This window comes from Chrysemys picta, chromosome 6 (genome assembly GCF_011386835.1).
Source record: "Chrysemys picta bellii isolate R12L10 chromosome 6, ASM1138683v2, whole genome shotgun sequence".
Taxonomy (NCBI): Eukaryota; Metazoa; Chordata; order Testudines; family Emydidae; genus Chrysemys; species Chrysemys picta.
The window spans coordinates 133,200,510-133,216,631 of NC_088796.1; the positions used below are offsets into that span (position 1 = coordinate 133,200,510).

The 16,122-nt window shown below is 42.8% G+C and overlaps 1 protein-coding gene across 2 annotated transcripts in view; it reads right to left on the reverse strand.

Moving 5' to 3' along the window:
* Positions 1-16,122, reverse strand: part of NCBP1 (nuclear cap binding protein subunit 1) — a 51,113-nt gene that overhangs the window by 20,250 nt on the left and 14,741 nt on the right. For both annotated transcript variants that reach the window (XM_005283500.4, XM_005283501.3), the window contains 4 exons: positions 14,901-15,116; positions 11,860-11,957; positions 10,750-10,813; positions 49-159 (listed from right to left, as the gene is read on the reverse strand). In XM_005283500.4, coding sequence (XP_005283557.1) covers positions 49-159; positions 10,750-10,813; positions 11,860-11,957; positions 14,901-15,116 — 489 coding nt within the window. The remainder of the gene's footprint in view (positions 1-48; positions 160-10,749; positions 10,814-11,859; positions 11,958-14,900; positions 15,117-16,122) is intronic.

A 16,122-nucleotide genomic window follows, 5' to 3' on the forward strand; every position in this document is an offset into this window, starting at 1 on the left:
AAGGAAAAAGCATTCAAAGCTACCGTGCTCCTTAACGAGGAAGGATACAACTTGTGGTAAAGAGCCAGGTTGAAGTTTGCACAATTCAATCAGAAGTGTTGTGTACATGACCTCAATGTGTGGTGGAACTGGAAGCTGAAACAGTTCTGCAAATACTACCTGGGGGGTGGGGAAGAGGAGGAGGGGAAAAAAAAAAAAAAACACGTTATCAGAGCTCAGTCTAGCCACATGCACACATTTCCATCATCATGTCCGAGTCTGCACAATTCTGACGAACAACAGTATCATGCGACTATGTACCACAAATAAGGCACGTTTTATCTGTTAAACTCTTGCTATGAGGACTATAAGGTGTGTTTATAAAATGGATAGTGTGAAAAGAATGCCTCTCGTACTGAGAACACATGCATATACTATTCATCTGCAGCCTTTTAAAAGTTTTTGCAACAAGAACTATCGCAAGACCCATTCAGGACCCTCAACACCAGGGGTCTCAAACTCAATTTACCTTAGGGCCAGGGCCAGTGCCAGTCCTCAAATCCTCCCAGCAGGCCAATAATATCACTCATGCCGCCCAGAACCCGCCTCCCCCCTAAGACTTTGGGAGTGAGTTTGGGTGGGCGAGGAGGTCTGGGGTAGGGGATTGGGGTGCAGGCTCTGGGAGGAAGTTTGGGTGCAGAAGGGGTGAGAGGTTGGGCTCTGGGAGGGCATTTGGGTGGGGGAGAGGGTCTGGGGTGCAGGCTCTGGGATGAGTTTGGGTGCAGGCTCTGGGCTGGGCCAGGGGATGGGGCTGCAGGAGGAGGGGGTGGGGCTGCAGGTTCTGGGAGGGAGATTGGGGGTAGGAGGGGGTGTGTGTGGGAAAGGGGTGAGGTTGCAGGCTCTGGGAGGGGAGCGCAGTGCTTACCTGGGGTTCCAAGGCAGGGCAGGCTAAGGGGGGCCTCCGTGCGCTGCTGCCCCCAGGCACAATCCCTACAGCTTCCCATTGGCCACAGGGGCACTCGAGGCGGGGGCAGCACGGAGGGGCCGGCAGACTCATGGAGTGAGCAGGCAGACGCCGCTCAGCTCCGCTGCACTGCCGGAGCCCCAGGCCATTGTAAGTCGCCTGGGGGCAGGGGAGCGGAGATGGGGCCAAGGGAGAGACCCGGCCCCAAAACTGCTGGAGCCCCACAGGCCACATTGGGGAGGTTTACGGGCTGGGAGTTTGAGACCCTTGCTCAACACAGTGAGACACTAAAAACCCACCACCTTAAATGCCACTCTCCCACTCACTCAACACCCCTACAGTAGCTTACTGTACAATCTTCCAAGTGGGCTTGATTTTGAGAGAGGCATCTTAAGTTTGACTCCCTATTGACTTGTAAACAAAAGAGTCTTGTAAAACTATCAATTAAAACATTTTTTTAAACTGAGTTATTCTCCTGCATTGTCTACAATCAAAATATTGCACCAGTGAGAACCTGAATGTGAAACAATAAACAAAAGTAGTCAGTTAAGTTTCATGACCCAAACTAGAGAAGTTACAGAAGTAAAACAGCAAAAAGGGGAAAATAAAACATTTAATTTTTATTTAAAGGGGTTAAGGAAATCAGTTAAAATACATTTAAGTCGATGTTGTCCTAAGATATTACAAAAATCTATAAATTAAGTTATATATGAAAAAAAAAAAAAGTGCAGTAGTTAGGAGCATTCCAAACTATACTGCAAAACAAAGTTTCAAGTAGGTGGCTTTAAATATTAATGCTACTGAAGTAATTTTCTTTAAGCTTGTCTTATTTTGCAAGTTTCTATGAGATTTAAAAAAAAAATCAAACTAAGTCTGAAAATTGCACTGTATTATAAACCTTACACTATGTACATTTGTATTAGATCCAATCTGTATTGATATAAGTAGCACAGGTAGGGATGCCTACAGTTCAGGATGCCAAACACTTGTTTTAACACCCTGTTTTCAGTTGATTAACATTTTGACAAAAGTTAAATTGCTTGGTCTGAAATTCTCCACAACAGGTGTTTGGATCTGCATCAAGTTGATTTTTGGGAGAAAATTGCAGCAAATGGTTCAGCCCTTTCACAGAATGAAGTTTGAAAAAATATGTTTTATCCAAATTTAAAAAATTCTTAACCATTTCACTGAGACATTCTAGCACAGGGATGACCAACCTGAGCCTGAGAAGGAGCTAGAATTTACCAATGTACATTGCCAAAGAGCCACAGTAATAAGTCAGCACCCCCCGACCCAGCGCCTCCCGATCACATGGCGTGCAGGAGGCGGGGGGGGGGGGGGAGGGGAGAAGGAGGAGCGAGGGCACTGCAGGTTCAGGGGAGGGGGTGGGAAGAGGTGGAGTGGGGGCAGGGCCTGTGGCAGAGCCAGGGGTTGAGCAGTGAGCACCCCCCGGCACACTGGAAAGTTGGCGCCTGTAGCTCCAGCCCCAGAGTTGGTGCCTAGACAAGGAGCCGCATATTAACTTCTGAAGAGCCGCATGTGGCTCCGGAGCCCCAGGCTGGCCACCCCTGGTCTAGCACCTCCATGCTCTGGAACAATCTTTGAAAGGGCGTCACCCTGATGTCAGGAATTTGCCGTTTGCAGTCCTCATGAAAATCTGCCTCAATCTGGCCATGTTATAAGCCAATGAAAGTTGGAGTTTGTACATGCTTAGTAGAGACATATTAGAGAGTCTGGAAGCTAAGCTCTCTGAATAGAATAGAATATCAGGGTGGGAAGGGACCTCAGGAGGTCATCTAGTCCAATCCCCTGCTCAAAGCAGGACCAATCCCCAGACAGATTTTTGCCCCAATCCCTAAATCGCCCCCTCAAGGATTGAACTCACAATCCTGGGTTTAGCAGGCCAATGCTCAAACCCTGAAGATCCCATCTGTATCAAGCATGCTCCATTCTGGGGATGAGCAGGACTTTCCAGGCTCCTGGAAGCCAAGGGCTGCTCTGACACGAGGCACAAGCACTGCAAGCAGGGAGACTGTCTCATCTGTGTGCTCCATGATCTTGTGCTGGCAAGCAGCCAAGAGAAGGAAAACACAAAATGAAGGTTGCCTGTGTGTATGTATTGATAACTCCTGCCTCATTCAGTGAGCAGGATGAATTGTGCGAAGGGAATGAAGTCAGGGCTGTACAGTTAATGAGGCTGTTGTTGCCTTCTGTCTGACCCCAGACACACTTTTTTCAGAAATTGGACAGTATAGTCAAGTGAGGCAGAGGACTGCAAGAGGAGAAAGGATGGTCTCATGGTTTAGAAAATTGAATGCAACCCTTGAGTACTGGATATCCCTGTCTCTGCCACAGTGTTTGAGAGATTTTGGGCAACTCACAAAACAAGTTTTTCACAGGTAGCCACTGTTTTCTCATTTTTGGGTGCCCAATCTGAGACATCTGGAGTCTGATTTGTAAGAGTGCTGAGCACATTCAACTTCAACTGCAGTCAGTGAGAGCTTTGCTCGAAGTACATGAAATTCATTAAAGTGCTAAGTACCCTGAAAGAGTCAAGCCATACACATCTCTGCACACGGAATCAAGTAGGGGTCCTTTATTACATATGATCATGTAATAAAGACCACCATAATGGATAAGAACAAAGGGGGCCTGTAGTGGGGCAGTTGCCCCACTCCCGCAGAACAGGGGTTAAAAGTAGCCCTGGAGAGGGCTGCGGCTGGGAAAAGGAGTGAGAGCAGCTGAGGGAGTGGCTGACCATAGGGGTGGCCAGCCCAATTAGGGCCCAGCTGGCCCTGATAAGAGGGCTGGGGGCCAGGAGCTGAAGGAGTCTCTCTCTAGCTGTGGAGAGAGAAGGACCTGGCTGCCTGGGAGAAAAAGGTACCTGGAGCTGGAGCAGTGCTGGGGAATAGGGTAAGGGAGCTTCAGCCTGGTAAAACCCCAGGCTGCAGGTCTTGCTGAAGGCCTACAGAGGTCCTGGGGCTGCAGAGATACAGCCTGAGAATAGGCAAAGGCAGCAGGTCCTGACCCCCTTGCCAGTGATGAGTGGCCATTACGGACTGCAGGGGCTAGATAGTGACTGGCAGTAGCCATTGAGGCAAGATGGCTTGGGGGTTTCCCTGGGAGGGGAGACCCAGTGTGTGGGGATACTACAGTGGGCAGAACCCCAAGGTAAAGAGCACCGGAGTCCGGGAGGGCATGGGGGCCAGCAGCAGGTGAGACACCAGCCAGGAGGAGGCGCTCCCTATGCTGGAGAGCTAATTCCTGAGACGACCAGCAGGAGGCGCCGCGCTGGTGAGTCGTCGCTTCGCTACAGGGCAAAATTAAGAATTCCTAGAGAACGTTAATTCCCCAACAATATGGGTGAAAACGAGACAATCACTAAGCTCATGAATGAAGTCACATAGAAAAAATGATAAAGACAAAAATGTCATGCAACTTGAGGGCAAACATTTTTAATGAAAACCATCTCTCATATCAGATCTCTCAGTCCTCATCCTCAAAGAAAGCCTGCACAACACCTTAAAAACAAGCCTGGGAATTTAAATTCATAACTATGCTAGAAGCTAAAAATCATGGACTCAAAGACAATGGATTTATGGCTCATTATTACAAGCTATGATTCACTAACCCTCCTTTTTCACACTATTGGAGAGGTGTCAACTCCCTGCTTCACCTTGAATGGTCTCTTGCAATGTATTAGCTCCTTATGCTTAACAATCAGTTCCATGTTGTATCTAGCTGTGACACCGCATACCTTTCCCCAGACCTAATCAGGCCTTGGTTACACTGGGAATTCACAGCGCTGCACTTGCTGCGCTCAGGGGTGTGAAAAAACACCCCCGCGAGTGCAGCGCTGTAAAGCGCCAGTGTAATCAGCGCCTGCAGCGCTGCACGCTCGCTCGCAGCACTGCAAGCTATTCCCCTTGGAGAAGTGGAGTACTTGCAGCGCTGCGAGAGCTCTCGCACCGCTGGTGGTGCGACTACAGCGCTATGAATCCACGAGTGTAGCCAAGGCCTCTGTGTAAGCAACAGAAGTCAGCGCAGTAAAAGATATCACACCTGTCACTCCAATATTGTGGGACCAGCACAGCTACAACATTGCCAAATTAGGAAATGCCAGAATTCGGGTTCAGTCTCTGACTTTGCAACTCTAGTGTTCTTTTCTGTATGTAATTTTACTTGATAAGTAGTTATTCCCTAAAATACTGCAAAAAGGCACAACAAAGGTTCAATTTTCAACATAAACCCTGAATTTCTAGACTTGACTACTTGTTCACTCAACTCTAGTGTTCCTAGCATTAGTCTGCTAATGCCTTTGCATTTCCTTTAAAGGACAGAAAATACTTAATGGGCTTTGTAAGTTCTCCATTTGACCCTAGTGTGTTCTTGATGGAGATCCTGATACCTTAGAACCCAGCCACTTCAAATTCTACACCAGAGTTAAAGATCAATCCAAAGTGAAAGCACTGCACTCTATTATTCCGAGATTCTAGCTTTAGAAGTATCATTAAGACTTAACAGTAAATTCTACTGTGCATACATTAAAGACCTTAAACATTCAATTTTTAAAAATGACGAACATTGCTTCAAGTACAGCTGATTCCTAAATGAGGCAAGCTCGAAGACAGCTGTTTGAGTTAAGTATGCACAAAATTTCTAATTAAAACATAGTGATTTAAGAAACACCATGTACAAATATCTACTTAACCAATTTAACTCAAAGATTCCAAAACTAATTTCACCTCTGATGAGACCAAGCCAGGAAGATTGCAGCCCCAAAAAAGTCATGTTTTCCAAAGTTATGAACGATCAAAAGAGGAGGTTTAGAGTGCTTACAGCAGGAGCTACTGCAATATTAGAAGAGAACCAAGAACAGTAAGGAAATTAAGGTAATTTGCTTCTGGGCTGAGATAATTGTAAAATGAAATACAAGTATTATGCATAATTGCCATCTTGGCCTTTACTACAGCACTGCATTCTCCCGTGCTGCCATCATAAATGCCTAATCATATGGACTTCCAAAAAGTTACACTGCTCTACAGCCAAAATGCTTCTGAAATAAATGTAGTCAAACTTTACTAATTCTGGGTCACTGAGAACAAAAATGATGCTTAAAATTGTTGATTGGCTCTAGTTTTCAAGATATGCTATTGGGTCAGTACATACGACCCTTGACTTGGGAATGGCGGAGGATAAGTGAGTTATAAAGGAAAGGGATCTCAATTTAAACCAGAAATGACTAAAATACATCTTTGACTGGATCTATGAATAAATCTATGACTGGGTTTGGACAGTACTTGCTTTTTAGGCAAAACAATGAATGATGCAATCTGAAGCTGGTATTGCGTCATACATGATATGAATTGCATCATGTTATTCCTAGAAGTCATGGATGATGCAATCATAATGAAGCTTGCATCACTCTGCTGAACAAATTGCCCTATATCAGCTCTAGAAATCATATAGCGTCGTGCTCTCTTATTTATCAGTGTTTGATTTTGCAAAGGGACACATTTCTGTTTAGCCAAAGTGAGCAGAGATGCCTCGTACTTGTGTGAACAGTGCAGATAACTTCTGCTATGTTTGTGGTGAAGTGACTTTTGCATCACAAAAGCGCAGTATAACCACTATGGTTAAGAAAGCCTATGACTTTTATTTTGGCTGCAAAATTGGAGATCAGGACAAGAGGTGGGCTCCACACATATGCTGCAACACTTGTGCAACAAATCTTCGCCAGTGGTTGAACAGGAAAAGGAAATCTATGCCTTTTGCAATGCCAATGATTTGGAGAGAGCCAACAGATCATACCAGCAACTGTTACTTCTGCATGGTGCCTCCAGTTGGGAAAGGTGTGTCAAAGAAGAAAAAGTGGACTGTGCATTATCCAAACATCCCATCAGCTATACGCCCAGTACCCCACGGAGAAGGACTGCCGGTTCCTGATGCACCAGAATCATTCTCACTTGAGTTAGACGAGGAGAAGGAAGAGGATGAAACTTCTGGTCCTGAACCATCAATGTCACAGGACCCACATTTTCTCCCATTCTCCTCCTCTGAACCACACCTCCTAACACAAGGTGAACTGAATGACCTTGTCAGGGATTTGGAACTACCCAAGAGTAAGGCAGAGCTGTTGGGCTCCAGACTACAGCAGTGGAATCTCCTGGCAGGTGATGTTAGGGTTTCCATGTTCCGTGACCGTCAAAAGGATCTTGTCCCATTCTTCTTCATGGAAGGTGATCTTGTAGCCTGCAACAACATCGATGGTGTGATGGCAGCCCTCAACATCGTTCACAATCCAGATGAGTGGAGACTGTTCATTGATTCATCGAAGACGAGTCTTAAAGCTGTTTTACTGCATAATGGCAATGTTTTGCCATCAATTCCAGTTGGTCATGCAGTCCATATGAAGGAAACCTATGACAACATGAAACAACTTTTGAGGTGCATAAACTATGACCAACATCAGTGGCAGCTTTGTGGCGATTTGAAGGTTGTTACTCTCTTGCTTGGTCTGCAGACTGGATACACAAAATACTGCTGTTTTCTCTGAGAATGGGATAGTCGTGCAAGAGATTCCCACTACATCAAGAAAGATTGGCCACTCCGACAGTCATTGGAGCCTGGGAGGAAAAGTGTTCAGCATCCACCTCTTGTTGAATCAAGGAAGATTTTGTTACCACCCTTACACATCAAGCTGGGTCTGATGAAGAACTTTGTCAAGGCCATTGACAAAACACAAGCAGCTTTCAAGTACCTCCGTGGAAAATTTCCAAGGTTAAGTGAAGCTAAGATAAAGGAAGGTGTCTTTCTTGGTCCTCAGATTCGTGGCAAGGAAAAGACGGCATGGAAAGCCTTCCAGTTAGTGGCAATAATTTTTCTCGGAAACAACAAGGCAGACAACTACAGGTTGTTGGTGGAAAACCTCCTCAAGGCATACAAAAGCCTTGGTTGCAACATGTCACCAAAGATACATTTTTTGCACTCTCATCTAGATTTTTTCCCACCGAACTGCGGAGCAGTGAGCGATGAGCACGGCGAGCGATTTCACCAGGACATTGCAACAATGGAGAAACGCTATCAGGGCAAATGGAGCCCATCAATGCTTGCAGACTATTGCTGGACAGTGACAAGAGATGCTCCATTTAATGAATACAAGAGACAAGCCAAGAAGCGCTGAGTAGACACTGAATAGGACTAAACTATGTACATAATAGTTTTTTCCCTTTTGTTTCATAATAAATTTTATTTATATAACCCTTTTGCTGATTTTTAAAGTGTTACATAAACAGGACAGGTGAAATATCATGTAAAGCAACCATAAACACATGAAAAGACCTAGGTTTACAATTTATGATTAAAACTCTACTATCTACACAATATACATGACATAAAATGTAAAAACTTAAATATCTTAGAAATAGTAGCCAGTTGTTTTAATTGTCATATTTGAATTCAGCACATCAAAATACATAATAAATAGCACATTTTATCTCTGAAGCACACGACTTCTCAAAAATTGTAGACCAGTGTTACATGAGAAATGTGTTAGCATCCTAAATAGTGACTGCGATTTCAACTTGAATCTCTTAAGCAAAAAAAAAAAAAAGGTTGCAAGATGAAACTTATTCTGGACAATAAGGTAAAGCTTTTAGTTTTCCCAAAAGGATCGTTAGTCAGAATCTCTTGATTTAAGAAAGTTTGTGATGGAGAGGTTGGCATGTAACCACATGCCAAGATTGACCAAGAGTTTAATTTAATCCAGCCTCAGAATTGAGGCTGGTCTGTGTCCTAAGATGTGGTGCACAAGACCAAGTTTCTGAAATGACAAATGCCAGAGGTCACTAAATGCTGAAATGGGACCTTCAGCCTTCAGATTGGCACATCCTGCTTTGTAAGTACCATCAGTACCCCAAGGAACCACAGGACGATCAGGGCACTGATGATCTCTACCAAGTTCAGACTGGTTCCACTCCACCATCATCTCATCCAGCACACAGTAAGGCACACTGGGCCATCACTTAGCACAAGACACTCAAGTATGTGGGTTGACAGGGTACTAAATGCATCAAGGCACTGAGTGCTAGATACCTGGACTGTTCATCAGAGACCAACTGCAGGACAGGAGCCCCACATCTGAGGGGCTAACCTGGATTTTTTTTACAGCTAGTTGTAATGAGGAAGGAAGAGTTCTGGGCCTGCCTTCAGAAACTTTATGGGATGAAGTGAGCTAAACCCTAGGGCATGAATCCTTTAATCACCTAGCATAACTGGGCATGGTTTGCATGGCACTTTGAGGAAAGATGGAGCACCTTAGCCCTCCATGAGAGGCAGAAGTACACATGTATCGAAGCTTAAATGGCATTTTCCTTTTCTATTGGTTAGTTCACATTATTTCTATTATTCAAATGACTTTTTGAAAAGAAGGGAAATTCCCCAGACAAAAAGCATTACTTGAACTAGCATTAAGGTTGCTTCACTGACTTGAATGTTAGAGATCTTACAAGAGCATAGCAGTTTTGTTTTTTTGCTAACACTGAATTTTCCAGTTTCTCAGAAGAAACCTAAGAATATTGTAGTTTTGTTAAAGACACATTCATAGACAGGAAGATTAACAGTCACGGTTAAGCAACCTGTAATACCCACTTTCCCTTTCCCCTTGTTACCTTCTTACCTACAAACCTTATTCCTTTCATATCCTACTCAGATAAGTGATTGAAGAGGAGGCCCCTACGTATGTTTCTGATTTGGAATTTTTTGAAGGCCTTTAAGCAGTCTTTAACTGGGAATGGTAAATTATTTCTTTTGGAGATTGTGTACAGCCAGCACAATGCCAGATTCTGTACAACCACTCTCTGATTAACATTAAGGCAGTTTAGGATTTGTAGCCACTAATGAGATAAAACTGTTATGGAGAGATAAAGCAATCTCCATTTCTGATGTTTCTTTGGCCTGAATAGGGGTAGAGACGAGGTGGTTTGGTTAGCCTTAAAATATGAGATTCCTGGTTTTTAAAATATGTGGGGATTTTGAATTGTAAACTTTTAAGTCCCAGAGTGATTTTGCTTAGCCATTCACCCACAAGATTACCACCTGCTTGTAAGTTTAACTGAACTTCCTAGTTCTTAATGCTTGCTTTTTAATAGAGGCCTTGCAAAAAAATTGCAGTTAACACTCAAGTGACCACATTCAACCTTATGTCCAGTTTAATGTACAAAGTTCTGCATGGCTGCATCAGCCTTTGAGAGTTCTCTGAATAGAGGAACTGATTGAGAACCTACATTTGTCTTCCCACTCATATTTGTAGTTATTAAAAATCCCTCCACCTGGAGAAGTGACTATGGAAAACGAAACATCACTAAACAGCCAGAAATTGACTTCAAATTAAAAGCTAAAACCTTTTGGGACGTGACATACAGTGCTCTAAGCAACTCAGAAAAGTAGTAAGAGACAAAATGTTTTTGGGGGGCTTTTTTGGTTTAACTAAGTTCTTTTCAGCTCTAAAAATCTTAAAGAAAGACCCATCTCAGAGATGATTGGCCTATCAGTACATTGGCCAGCTATGAAAACACACAGGTAAAACTTCGGAAATGCTGTTATTTGAAATTCTATTGCAATAGTGGTAACTGAACTTGATCCACGCATTAAAACTGCAGGACGATAATTTAAGTCAGTGAGAAACTACACCCTAGCCTTCAGGCCACTCTGATTCCCAAAGAATGGACTACAACGGTTTGGAGTCTATTATTTAGGAAGTAAAGGTATCAAGTATGTGTACAAGATGCAGTGTGTAAAATGCATACCTCAACTATGTGATAGTTCAAAGGGATCTTGTTATTTCCTGGATAGCTCAGTAGCTGTGCAGCACTGCAAAAATAAATATATGCAAGTTAGAATGCAACACATTAGATATGGTCTAGGTACCAAGAAATGATGATTTATGGAATAGTTCTTTTTTTGCATGAAGGCTGTCAGATTGACAGGTCTGAAGACTGAAGTCAACTATTTACACACACAACACGTGCAACACAAGCATAAGTGCAGGCTTATCCACAGATACGCCTGAACCATAACCTGGAGGGACATGTTCATTTCCATGCATATGCAATTCTTGAATACTCAAACTACTAACAAAGATACCATCCAGTATAAGTTTTGTGGTAGTCTGCATAATGTTGGTACCTGCCCACCTGAAAACTGGACTGAAACCAAACTCAGCTCATATAAGCCAGACAAAAACCTGTCAGTCACCACTTGCCTTGCCTGGATTTAATTCAGGAACCAAAATGAAGAGTCTCTCTCATTAGCAAGTGCCGGCTGAGCCACCTCGCCATGGCCCTTATTTTACCATTGATATTTGAATATAGGACGAGCTAATGGAAAATACAAGAAGCCTTCTGACTTTTGCAGTATCGTTTAATGAACGCTTCATTAGCCAGCATTTGTCCCAAAGGAAAATAATGCTACTCTTCAATTATTCTAAGCCTAGTCTACTTGCACTAATTTATAACTACCTCTAGATAGTCTTTCCACTTTCCTTGTGGAAATTAAGACAGGAATCCTCCCATTAATTGTAACAGTCAGTCTTCACAAGAACACAGGATTTCTAGTTTCTGTGAATCAGAAAGCTGTACCAGTCATTGTGCAAGAATCCTTGCCACAAACAAATCCTGACTGTTTATCACTAAGGCTACTGGCTCTTTTTTGGAAGTAATTTTAAATTTAAAATCTTAGTGGAATGCCTGTTTTTCTAACTTCTTCATCTCAAGCTTTTGGGCAACAGTCATTTCAGGATTTTAAAGGTCTCCCGTGAAAGTCACGATGCTCAGGATAGAAAGCTAAAAAAATTCAGGAAGGGGTATTGTGGTATCATATCACTTTTCCTTTATTCACTCAGTGAAAAGACTCCTTACCACGTTTTTCTCTCTTTCCAGTGGGATTTGATGATGCAGTGAAGATTCTCTTCTATTACAAATCTCTCAACTGAATGACTGCCAGGCATAACAGGACCCTATTAATAAAAGAATTAAGATATATGAAAAGTCACTGTTACAAGTTAGAAAAGTGACTCATTCTGGGGAAGTGAGGAAACAGAATGACAGAGTGAGACGGGTACCCAGAAGTCACCTACTACAGGACAGGCCCAACAAGGAAAATAACAGAACACCACTAGCCATCACGTACAGCCCCCAGCTAAAACCTCTCCAGCACATCATCGATCTACAACCTATCCTGGAATACGATCCCTCACTCTCACAGACCTTGGGAGGCAGGCCAGTCCTTGCTTACAGACAGACCCCCAACCTGAAGCAAATACTCATCAGCAACTACACATTACACCACAGAAACACTAACCCAGGAACCAATTCCTGTAACAAACCCCGTTACCTACTCTGTCCCCATATATACTCTAGCGACATCAGAGGACCCAACCACATCAGCCACACCATCAAGGGTTCATTCACCTGCACATCTACCAATGTGATATATGCCATCATGTGCCAGCAATGCCCCTCTGCCATGTACATTGGCCAAACCGGACAGTCTCTACGTAAAAGGATAAATGGACACAAATCAGACATCAGGAATGGTAACATACAAAAGCCAGTAGGAGAACACTTCAATCTTCCTGGACATTCAACAACAGATTTAAAAGTAGCCATCCTTCAACAACAACAACAAAATTCAAAAACAGACTTCAAAGAGAAACTGCAGAGCTACAATTCATTTGCTAATTTAACACCATTAATTTGGGCTTGAATAGGGACCAGGAGTGGCTGGCTCACTACAAAAGCAATTTTCCCTCTCTTGGTATTGACACCTCCTCATCAATTATTGGGAGTGGACCACATCCACCCTGACTGAATTAGCCTTGTCTACACTGGTTCTCCACTTGTAAGGTAACTCCCTTCTCTTCATGTGCCAGTATATTTAGGCCTGCATCTGTAATTTTCACTCCATGCATCTGAAGAAGTGGGTTTTTTACCCTCGAAAACTTATGCCCCAATAAATCTGTTAGTCTTTAAGGTGCCACCGGACTCCTCGTTGTTTTTGTAATTCTGATAATTATTCACAGGGATTTAACACTTTGTTTGCTTAGAGGAAATTTTTATACCCAACAGCAATCTGTTTCATCAAATGTTTTAAACTGCTAAAATACAAAGGGCTAGTTTCAAATAAAATGACATCTTTAAAGACAATTTCAAACAAAACACAGACAGCACTAGAACTCATATCTAGATTTTTGTATCAGGTTGTCTTGTTTGTAGATGAGACCACAGGTCAATTATATTAAACTAATACCCAGCTACAATTTCAGCTGCGCCTGTTTTGACCAGTTACTGGTCATTTTCAGCACTCAACGTTGTTTTTAACCTGAGCTTCCAAGAATATATTCAGCTCTTCTGTACAATTTCATCCTATCATATTCCTCACTGCCCCATACACCACCTTTACCCCAACTGCTTCTGAACATTACACAAAATGGCTACAATTCATAATAAGAGTTACTCTACACATAAGGACCACATCAATAGGCACATTGATACTGCATCCTTTTCAGCTACCACAAGGAAGGTCAGACTATGTCATTCATATCAACCAGATGAAACAAGATTCAAAGCACCCCCTTCCCACATTTATAGCAAGCAAAGTTGACTTCTCACTTCCCACACCGGGCAGGCTTTTCATGTTTCCAGATATAGTAAAGGGTTACATAAATATACTAAAATAGACAGGAGTAGCTCACTAAATGTATCGCTATTTAATGGTAATGCATTCTCAGATTATACCAATGGTCCTTGAAAGGCAATCAATGGCAGTGAGAAGGTTACTTGCTCTTCCTATAATCATTAGGATACCAGCTCCTGTTCACAGGGAGATTTATAAAACATTTTTGAATACACAGGAGGTTAAAATTACTGTGTGTAGTATTTGGCACTGTTTAAAAAGTTTTAAAACAGAGAATACATGACAACATGGTATAATGGTTTTATTGATGAGAGTCTGGCATAACACTGCACTACTCACAAACTGCAAAAGCCAAGAGCTAGGCCAACCATCCCAAATGAGTACCAACAAAACATTTAAACCATGGTATCATGTGCTATGCATACCACATATTACTGAATAACTTCTACCATTATTTTATAAAATCTAAAAGCTTCATGGAGGTTTTTTTAATGTATTTCTGCCTGTTAAGCCAAGCGCAATAGTTACCATGCACCCTAAATGTACAGGGCTCGGCAGGTGATCCAGTAATTTTACTACACCTGAAAGTGCCACAATTCAAAGTCGGTTATTTCAAGCACTAGGTCTCATCAGAAGCAGAGATTCTCCCATTTTCAACAGTATAAGGATCCTGTTTCTAGCTCAGCAAGGTAGTGTAACAACAGACTTGAATGCTTGGATTTTTTTTGCAGAAAAGTTATTAATGTTCTAGGACAGAACACTGCCCCCTTTGGGCCCAGGTACATTTTGATGGAGGGGAGACAAGACATTCTGTATTTGGGGGAAGGTTTTTCTGGCAGACTTTTTAAAAAACCCACTCAGCTGTTTGAAGCTACTCAGGGATTTGGAACATCAGAAGTCATCTCAGTGAGACAGTGAGGTAGCTAAAGGTGCACCTTAAATTCATTTATCATATATCTTACACATACGTTATGACATATTATAAATGTTTGTATATGTTAAGATATTAACTCAGGCAATTTTCAACTGTCAAACAAAGCTGAAATGTATGATTACATGAACTGCCAAAGTAAATTTTTCATGTTGGTGTCTTCCCAGTGGCATCAAAACATACAGCATTACCGCTGATCTTCACACTCCATAAAAAGGGGGAAGTCTCACCCTGCACTGGCCTGGGTTTCCACCAGCTTTGTGACCCTTGCTTTAGATTTAGATGTCAGTATGCAAAACCCTCGCTTTCCTCCACCTCCTGAAGATCACGTACCTCAGGATCATCTGTGTAGTCAAACATTCTAAAGATGACTCTCGGCATAGGGTAAACTGAATCTTCAGTGTGAGGTGGTGGAGTAAAAGGAGGCAGATTGTGCTGCAGTGCTTCACAGAGGATGCTGTCAAAGGCAAGATAGGGCCTCAGAATGTGTCTTTCCTGCCAGCGATCTTTTTTCAACTTCTGAATCTGAGCCCAAAGGCAGTCTAAATACTGAAAACAAGACAGGAAATATTTTTAAATATCAGATACAGTATCTCAGGAAATTACACAATTCTATATCGTCACTTGCAAGAGCTTAGTTTCTCCATCAGCCACTCCAGAAAGCCCTTCAGACCGCCAGGCATTTTCCAAAAAAGGATTTCTTCATTACCGAACTCTGTCGCTCACGCACTCAGAAAAACAAAGCATCTGGCTAGGCTGCTTATTAGCAACCATCTATTCATTTAGGATGGAAAGACTGATGTTTGGTTAAATTTAGTAATTCTATACACAGAAGAAAGTAGCCTTCATAGTTCCACATATTCACAAGTGTTGTCACTTTTAAAATTCTACTACTAATAAAATACCCCAGTGCTCTACTATTGTTAGTGATGGGGCGCATATAAGCCTATGATACATTCAATGTAAGCAGGAGCAGCAGCAAATTATTTCCTAAGTCACAAATGAGAGAAAACAAGGGAAATACTGAGACAAGAGACAATTGCTTCTAAGCGCAGTTTTCTATGTTTCGGGTCAACAGAAACTATAATTCTTATTTGCTGTATTTCTTGACTTTAGAAAACAAAATTAAAACTTTGTTAGAGAATCTTTCAGAAATTGATTGATACTTTATCGACTCAGTAATCAGCACTTTTAAACATGCTACATCCCTATACATTTTGCATCTTGCCTGTAGCTTCTCAATATCCTGGTGGTAGCACGTTCCCATGAGGACAGGGGGTGAGGAGTTGTATTCCCTCTTTGCATGATGAGCCTTCAGTGCAGAATCTAGCACACCCAGAAGTCCATATCGACTGGATCACAGTACCTCTTACCAGGGGCACCAGGATGCCCACCCCCCCGAGGCCTGGCCCACCCACTTTTTGCCACAGACTCGGCCCCCTGCCGCTCCTCTCCCCCCCCCCCCCCCCCAAGGCCCTGCCCGTTGGGCAGGCCGGAAGTGGATCCTGTCCCAGGTAAGAGTGGCCCTGAGAAGCTGTGGGGAGCATGGACCATC